Below are 10,029 nucleotides of genomic sequence, written 5' to 3' on the forward strand. Positions count from 1 at the left end.
TTACTACGGCCATGTCTAAATTATGATGTAATAGCACATGGAAAGTTCTAGATTGATACTAAAGAAGAAAATGATCCTTAAATGTACCCAGTTTTTCAAACTTTTTGTTACTTGTTCCACACACATGCCTAGCCCCTTCTCCAACTAGCTACTATTTATTTCACATGTAACCACATTCCAGCACCTTACTTAATCCCTTTAGATTTGTAGTTTAATTCCACCCTTCCCATGGTCTTAAAATTATCCTCATGATACAGATAGTCAAACAGAAGCTGAGAGGTTGAGTAATGTGCTTTTATCATAAAGCTAGTAATAAAGTCTTAATATTCATCTTTCTATCTCAAAAATTTATTTTCTTAATCACTGTTCCATTTTGCCTCCCTAAACCCCTAATCTGTAACAAAACTTGATACTGATTTTTATTTCCAAGTGTAAGGCTTATTTTAGACCTTAAAGATCCATTTCACTAGTGGCTACTCTAACATAACTGCTGCTTCTCAATGGTTTATTCAGAAATATAAAATCACCAGATACAAAGTTTTGAAAAGTGAATCTTGTAAGTGTACATTTCAAAACTGTACTTGGTAATGAGCAAAATTCTTTTAGGCCCAGTTTAGACAGTCCAAGGTAAAATGTATATTGTCAATCATCCACTCAAATTTGAGAATTAAGATTAAAAGTAGAAATAAGTGGAATGAAGTCATCTAATGTACCAAGTTTCAAATGGTGAGAAAATGATTTGCCATCCAAAGGTTTGAAAATATTCCTTGAAATACCCATCTATCATTTGTGTTTTCTCCCTTGTGTTTAGTATCACTAGTTACCTTGGGATTAACAATCAAAACATCCTCTGGTTGTCAAGCAGGGATGTGAGAGGATGTGTTTCATTAACATAAGGTAGGGATTCATGCCTGTGGCCAAAGCCAGACTGAGGAGTAGGCCTGGGAATAACCCAGGCTTGGGAGCTGCCACTTTCCTGGTAGGCAAGATGAACACAGGAATCAAGAAATAGATAATAGTCCAAAGATAGAATATACTATACTGGGCACTTAGTTGAAATGAGTTAACATCAAGAACCAGAAAAAGATACCAAACTGAAAATTAAGAAAATGTATTCGAGGTTGATTGGAAGGAAAGTTAGCTGGGATTCAGAACCATCCCCCAAGAGAGATGAGAGAATACAGGAAGATAGTTAATTCAAACCCTCTTCTCAGTTTAATTTATTTTCGTCTCTCTCTCTCTCTCTTTTTGGGTGGCACCGGCAGCATATGGAAGTTCCCAGGCTAGGGGTCAAATTGGAGCTACAGCTGCTGGCCTACAGCGCAGCCACATCAATGCAAGACCCGAGCTGCATCAGCGACCTACACCATAGCTCATGGCAACACCAGATTCTTAACCCACTGAGCAAAGCCAGGGATCAAACCCACATCCTCATGGATACTAGTAGGGTTCATTACTGCTGAGCCACAGCAGGAACTCCCCTCTTCTCAATTTAGACAAAGAATCTCCACAAGTAACACTTACACATTGAGCATCACCTACATTTTTACCCAAACTGAAGTAAATGTTTTCCTCAGCCAAGTATTATTTGCTTCCTATTTGAAGGGTAAGTAAATATAGGACATGGATAATTTGTAACTGGGTTGAATTAGGTGGATTCATATACAAATATCTGTACCCAGGTGTGCCTTTGATGCAGAAACTTTCCTGACTGTCATTAACTCTAAACTCTCATAGTTCTGTGCATTTCCTATAACCAACAAATTCAACATAATGGTTTGGGGGATAAACTGGCTAAATTATGTAGGCCAAGCCTTAGTAATTTTGCTGCTTTGTATAGACATTTGATGAATTCAGATACTTTTCTCTTATTGTATTATAGGCATCGGCTTCTATGTGCTTGCTACATACTTCCTTGCTGCAATTGAATCTAAGTTTTTGAGAGCTATACCTTATGAAATAGAGTTAATTCCTCAAGAGGAATACAGATCTAAGTTCTGTTACTCAGTTGCGGAATGTCGGGCATCCTATCCACGAGCTATGGATAGAGGCAATGATTTTTTCAAGGTAAAAGAACACAATGATATTTTTCTGAGTGGAATGAATGAAGACACCAAAGGTCTTCTGTTGGATTTATGATTGAAAAATAATAAGCTTCACTTTCATATACATATGAAATTATACATTAAGAGTTTTGTCCCTACCCCATCAAATTGTTCCTATTAGTATCCTGAAATAATACTAAATAAACATTTAATAGCAAATGGTGTAATTTTATTTGGAAAAAGTTTTTTCAGTAGAATTGAGGTGAAAATTACCAAATTAATGTTTTTCTATGCAAATAGACTAGCATAAATCTGTTAGGCAAGCAAATAAAGTTAAATGATATCTTCAAGTGCTAAAATTTATTTTGAAAATAAGTTTTATTTCTAGACAATAAGCTATATGAGTATTTCACAGTATTCTGTTTCAGGAATTCATGAAATTTATAATTAAATTTATTCTAATTTTATTTGAAAATCTATTGACATGGATTATATTATTTATTCCATAGTATTTGCTGTCCAGAGTGGTGGTTTCCTCTGTTGGAGGTATTCCTAAGTACAACGTAGATGAGGACACAGTGATTCGTTATATGTGGGATGTCCATCAAGCAGCCGTTGATGTTGGAAAATCACAGCTCAGTGATGTGTAAGAGGATTGCTTTATGTGATACAATTCAACTTGGTTTCTTTCTGGCATAGTAAAACAATGTGTAAACTTTTGTTGTCTCAAATATTCATGACTCATATTTTCCAGAATGTATCAAGAAATCGTTTTTCCATTTTTATTTCCAATTCATTCAGGATCCATCTGGCCCATCAGTGAAGATAGATATGAAAAGTTGCCTGGTTGTTTATACTTCTTCCAGAAGTACATTCTTTGACAGTATAACTCACAGTCATGTCTAATCAAGTTTGTATGGACGCAATATGCAATTAATTTCTATTCTTAGATTCTAGATGTTTAGATAAGGTAGGTATGCAAATAGTGTGGTAAAATATTGTATCGGCTTTCAATTTACAACACAACCCTTCACCCCCTAAAAAAAAAAACTTTAAAACACTTAGTACTAATTTGTTGTTTAGAAATTCTATGTGGTCCACTTAGTCACTCAAATCTTGAAATATTTTTTAAGCGATTTATTAAGGAGATGGTCATTTCTTTTCTTTTTCTTTTTTTGACAAATAAAAACAAAGTAAAATAAGCTAGTGAAATTTACGTGTTTAACCCCAGCAAATATAAGACATTTCATTTAATAATAGGCAGTGACTAAAACAAAGTCTGCTGCTAAGTACCAGTCAGCTTCATTTAGATTTGATAAAATAAAAGCTTTCAATGGAAGAAGTCCAGGATCCTGGTTCTGCTCTTGTTTCTCTTCTGGGCTTTTTGTCTCCCTGGTCCTAAGTCATCCTTGACTCCTATGGTCAGCTTCTGTGCTCCTTCCCGTAGCACTGTTCATGGTCTCCTGATCTCAGTGAGTTATTTCTTCGTATAAATGTGAGTTGCAGTGATTTGAATTATCTAAATTCAGTCATTAAATAAGATTGTGTCTCAAAGCAGCCTTCAACATTTTTGGTGTTATTCTGCTTGTATAACAATACCTAGATATGTGAATCGCAGAAACTCTGGAGAGATAATTCTTTTCAACTATAAATATCATTGGCAACTACCTTTTATGGAGTATTTTATATAGATTTTGCGAGTGGAATGTACTTATTTAGGTGCGGAATAGTATAAACAAAGGTGAATGGCCTTGGCAAAATCTCCTCACTTATTCGTAAAATAATCTTGCTATTGTCCTCATTTTCATGACAGACTCCTTTTTCTCCATTCACATCACTCTATGTTTATTCCATTATCTTTTAGTATTAAAGCTGTCTGCTTATAATAAAGTTTGACACAGTGAAATGTTTCAGTCATAGGGGTGTCATGCTCATTGCCTCAACATTTTTTTAATCAACAGCTCTAAAGTTCCTTGAAAAACATCTTCATGGTAACAATAAATTTGTCCCCGCTGTCCTTTATGGTAACTCGCTTGCTTTTTCGAGTGTTTCTGTAAAACAAGTACCGTGCCAGCGCTTTGCAACCATTATCTCATGTAGGCTTTTCAAAAATCTCTTTTTAGAGAATTGAACAATTTTGAAGCTACATATTTTGGTTTTTTAAGCATTATAGTCAGAACAGGAATAGTGAGATTATTGTAAATAATGAACCATTAACCTAATGAAATTGGTTTAGTTTAGGAAAGTATGTGTTCTTTAGTGTTCAAAGTCCTTTAACCTTATTTGCTCTCACTGAGTTCAACATGTGAAAAGGAATATTTCTGTCGCTATAACTCTTATGCTATCAATCAAGAAGCAAGGCATTTATAATAAATTTTTATTGACAGATAACAAATATGCAGTGAGATATACAGATTCTAAGTCTTCAATTTAGTGGGTTATCACAAAATAAACGCCGCATGCTACCAGTTCCCAGGGCAAGAAACAGAATTTATCCATCACTCCAGGGACCGCTGTCCTCATTTTATTTGCTGCACTTTCCCTTCTACCCAAAGGTAACTAGTATTCCTTTTTTTACGATTTTTATTTTTTCTATTATAGCTGGTTTACTATGTTGTGTCAATTTTCTACTGTACAGCAAGGTGACCCAGTCACACATACATGGATACATTCTTTTTTCTCACATGATCATACTCCACCATAAGTGACTAGATAGAGTTCTCTTGCTCTACAGCAGGATCTCATTCCTTTTTCATTCCAAAGGAAATAGTGGTAACTACTATTCTAATACCATTGATTACCTTTTCTTGCCTTTAAGCTTGGTATCAATGGAACAACGCAATAAACGTTTTTGGCTTCTTCCATTCAAAATTTTAGTGATTGGAGTTGTCCATGTTGTGTACATCGACAATTTTGCCTTTTTCATATCTGTCTAGTAACAGATTAATATATAAGTTTAATTAGCCATTATCCTGTAAAAGGACTCGTGTGTTGTTTCTAATTCTTGACTGTCACATATATTCTACTTGTTATGAACATTCTCATTCTTGTCTTTTAGGAAATGCATGTCTGACTATCTGATAAAGAGATTTTCTGGGTGAAAGAGGCTCTATACCAAAGAGTTTGTATTTTTACACAAATTAATATTCATTCCGGCAGTGTTGATAGGTTCCTTTGCATCATATTCTTTCTTATACTTGATTGTAGTCACTTTTCATGTTTTTATCCATTATTTTGAGTGTTTTTACCTAAATGCAGAAATCGCTAAAAAATCCGAGATTACTAAATGAGGTTGCATATGTCTCCATATTTAGCAAACTATATGAGTGTGCTCTTTTGTAAAGCTCCTATGAATTTTATTAAAAGGCTATATTTTGTTTATTGATTTATAGGAATCTATATCTAATAATTTTAAAACTTTGTCAGTTACATATCTTTAATGCATCTTTTCTCACTTTATGCTTGTCAGTTTACCCCTTTAATAATGTCTTCTTAATGTAGAAAATTTTTAGTGTAGACTAAATTCTCAATTTTTTCTTTTACTATTTAATCCTTTTTTTCTCATTTAAAGAAAATTCTACCCCAAGATCTTCAATTGCTTGGTATTCTGTTGCATGTGTATGTGTGTAGACTTCTATTTAGTCAGTCAGTAACTGCAACTTTCCTTCTCTCAGTATGCTCCATAATTTTATTAAAGACTCTTCTCATTGCTTTCAAATAGAGCAAAAGCTTTCAAAATCATCTACTGCCTTGAGTGGAAAAATGTCCTCATATATCATACTTACCAACTGTCTTCTTCTTAATGAACTTGAGTTCCCATAACTAAATGCTATAGACTGGATGTGGCTTAAACCACAGAAATTTATTTTCCTACAATTCTGGAGCCTGCAATTTCAGAGTTAGGGTGCCAACATGGTAAAGTTCTAGTAAAGGTCCTCTTTCTGGCTTATAGATGGCTGCCTTCTTACTCTATCCTCAAAGAGAGGGAGAGACAGAGGGAGGAAGTGATGGAAGAAGGGAGAGAGACTGCACTCTGGCCTCTCTTCCTCTTTCACATAAATTTCAACATATAAATTCTCAGTCCATAATACTTTTTTTCTTGGATTTTGATCTCACAATTTCTCGGAAATAGTTCACTCTCTGATGTCATTAAACATGTTTTTAATATTTTATTCAGTTCTTGTTCCCTGCAATTGAGCCTGCCTTTTTAAGTTTTTTAATTAGATGAACACAAAACAAACTTCAATCATCTGTCTGTTTGTTTGTTCCCTTGGCCTTGGACCCTGTTGTGTTCGATTCTAGAAGGTGATTTGATTACTGTGGCAAATTCCTAATCCATTACTCATTTTCCATTAAAAATTGTAAGCATGTACACACAGTAAATATCAGCGTTAACTATGTATTTTGTTGTAGAATTCTTAGAAATTGCTATTAGGTAATCTGCTATTCATTATATTGGCTCGTATTATCCAGTTCCTGAACTTTGTGGAAAACAACTGATGCTAGATATTAGTAGCATAGAAATTAGATACAGGAGAAATACGACTAGAAATCACAAAGAATAAATCTGGTAGAAGTAAGAGATGGGTTAGTTAATATACCACAATTCTTAAAAACTGTAATTCAAAGTTTTGCCTTCTCTGTTGCTATTTAAGAGATTCTTTAGCCAGGCACAAGTAGAAGATATTGTGAGAATTAATTACATTATTCTGAAACTTTAGGTTCTGGTGAGTAAACCATGTATTAAATTGCATACAAACTCTCAGGAACTTTCGAGAAAACACACATTTGGAATTCAATTTGCATTTAGGATGAAATATTTTGTAACATGCTGCTAATTTTGTGTCCCTCCTTTAGATCATTCTATTCTTCTGAAACTGAACGAGACTTCTTCATGGACTTTCTACTTGCAGTAGAATTTTCTGTGGCAACATTATATCGCCCCTACATTAACAGTACGGCAGAATTCCTAGTGGGTTTCCCACATAGGCCACTCACAGACCAAGATCGTAATGTTCTTGCAAGTGACGTCACCGTACGGGAAAAAGCATTTATGAGTTCAGTGAAATTCTTTTCGAGAACAAATGAAGCTACAGGTATGATTAAGAGTTATATTATATACAAAGCCTAATGAACCAAAGTCATTTAAGAGCTAAATATATTTAGTGATTCACTCAACAGGAATTATGGAGTACCTACTATATTTTAGTTGTATTGAATATAATTATGACAGTTAATGAAAATTACCCGTCCAGGACCTCATATATCATCTCACTACTGCAGTAATGATAGTTCTAAAATAAACATTTTTAGGAATTCCCACCGTGGCTCAATGGTTAACAAATCTGACTAGGAACCATGAGGTTGCGGGTTCGATCCCTGGCCTTGCTCAGTGGGTTAAGGATCTGGCATTGCCGTGAGCTGTGGTATAGGTCACAGATGCGGCTTGGATCCCTCGTTGCTGTGGCTGTGGTGTAGGCCAGTGGCTACAGCTCCGATTTGACCCCTAGCCTGGGGACCTCCATATGCCTCAAGAGCAGCCCAAGAAATGGCAAAAAGACAAAAATAAAAAAAATAAAAAAATTTATATATTTCTTCTTAAAATTTTCATTGTTATCCTCATAATATTCTGGGTTTGGGATTAAGATTCAAACCTATTAGTCCATGAAAATCAGGCCCTTCATTATCGATGTGTAACTCTCTCCTGCCTCTCTCCTGCCTTGCAATCAAAGTACAGCATTTTCCTAACATGTTGGGCAGCCTGGAATCCATCTCCCCTCATCCTTCAAATGACTACCTCTTATTCTTCTTTCAAATCTTCTAAAGTTCTCTTTCCCTGACTGCTGCCTTGACCATTGCCTCTGGCTAACCTACGCCAATATTAAGAACTGCCTTCTCATCACTTTTTTGTATTAGAGTAGACTCTCCATTACCCTTCTCATACTGTGCAATTATCATGCAATGCTTTGCTTGTTAGTTTTTCACAATGGACTGAAAAACACAGGGCTTTTCTTGTTACTCCAGCATCTAGCCAAACAATATAACTGGCTAAGTCTAGATCAGATTGATCCATGGTTGTTAACACAGGGGAAGGAGCATGTTAGATGTTGGCATCTCCATGTAGATCCTGAGTCTAAAGCAGGGGAAGAAGAGTGGTTACCCTAAAGGAGAAAGGACCTGTAGATGTGACAACTGGAGGAGTCACTGTGAATTGCAAAGTCCTCTCGTATTTGGACTAACTGAAGAAGTGCTAAGTGTTTTTAAGCAAGGAAGTGGTGTGATTTTTTTTTTTTTATTTTAAAAAAATAGTAAGTTTGGGATCTTGGAGGGGAATTGTAGGAGTAAATCTGAAACTATTGGTAAGGCTCAAAAAGAAATTAATATCAATATCAGTGGGTGTCAACACAGCAGGATAGATATGCCCAGACGTGAAAGCATTGGATCAACAGGACTTGGCCACAAAACATTTTGAGGAGGGGGTGGAAGGGATAACTCTCAGGGATTTTTGGTTAGGTTGGTGGAATATAAGATGTACTCATCCATCAGGATGGAAAATATAGTAAGAAATAGAGATGACTGAGGTGGAAGTAGGAAGACTGGGTGCAGAGAAAGGTAGTTCTATAACATTTTTGAGCATAAATTAAATATTAGATATTAGGCTTCATATTTTCACACATCACTTTATTTCTTGTTCATAATAACATTATGAAATGTTTTCATTGTTGAATAAAGAGATTTATTGAAGATAAATAACGTGTCCAAAATGATATACTTTGTAAGTAGCTGAAGCAGGCTTACACTAGCGATTGTTTAACTTAAATGTTTGTGGGTTTTTTCCTTCACTATCTAGTATTCCCTTCCTCGTAAATGCAAAATTATCAATGGACTAATGAATGTTATACATTTAAATCTCAGCATTTTAGAATTAGAATGGTGTAGACTCTGCTGTTTTGGTCCATGTTTGCATAGACTAACCCCAAGGTCAGGGAAGCTGATTTGGCAAATATCACTCAGCTTTTTAGTGCCAGTTTGCCAGCTGGACAACAACTAGGTCTCCTTCTTCCCAAGAAGACATTCACTCTATGGACAAGACATTATAAACAAGATTAGGAAGGGGGTTACTATGGGTCTAAATTTTATTTGAAATAAAATAATGATACATAGCAACTGTCCTTTATTTACTCCATAAAATATTGTGGCTACTGCATTGTTTGGGAATTTTTAAATAGGTCTCATTTTCAAATAAGGGAAATAGCCCCTCATTAATGCTGTTAGATTGTCCAACATAATGAATTTTCTTATATTCTTTGATGAAGCCTAATTGTCAGACAAAGGTACTAAGATATTACAAATCTTATCATTGGAAATTTTAATTTAACTTATTTCATGTTTTTAGGTTTCTACATTATATTCATGTTTTCATTAGCTGAAAATATAAATATTCCTATTTTCACAGGAGGGTTATTTTTAACAGTTTGGAAGATAGCCATGACTTCAGAAGCTGGACGGGCTGCAGGACGATTCCTCATTAAAAGGCTTCTTTTAATACCAAGTCTTTAATGGCCTTTTTTTAATGCCACTATATATAATCAACTTGATTCCATGATTAAACGCAATTAAACGCACAGTTGACTCAGTTCTTGGCCTAAGTAGATATTTTGTAAGTATGTTCCAAATGATTGAGGCTACTCTGAACAATACTAAAAAGCATAAAATGTCCTGTGACTTTGCTGTTATAGCAAGAATTCCTGCCAAAATTCTGAAATAAACACGAATGGGATGATATTTCACAGAGAGTCCTCTATCTCACATAAATCTGGGATATTTTTCTCTTGGCCCCTCAAAAATGTGACCAGAATTATTTAAGGATTCTCTAATATTCCCTGTGAGATTATTCTATTATTATTATTATTATATGACTGTTAGCTATATACCTTATCCTTTCTTATAATATATTCCTCAAGTATATTACTATAATTCTTCT

General features: G+C 34.9%; 1 protein-coding gene across 1 annotated transcript; it reads left to right on the plus strand.

Moving 5' to 3' along the window:
- LOC110259407 (protein LEG1 homolog) lies at window positions 708-9,663 on the plus strand. Its single transcript, XM_021084485.1, has 5 exons — window positions 708-726; window positions 1,883-2,067; window positions 2,555-2,691; window positions 6,903-7,141; window positions 9,502-9,663. The coding sequence occupies exons 1-5, from the start codon at window positions 708-710 to the stop codon at window positions 9,603-9,605; spliced, it is 684 nt and encodes a 227-aa protein (XP_020940144.1). The 3' UTR covers window positions 9,606-9,663.

This window comes from Sus scrofa, chromosome 1 (genome assembly GCF_000003025.6).
Source record: "Sus scrofa isolate TJ Tabasco breed Duroc chromosome 1, Sscrofa11.1, whole genome shotgun sequence".
NCBI lineage: Eukaryota > Metazoa > Chordata > Mammalia > Artiodactyla > Suidae > Sus > Sus scrofa.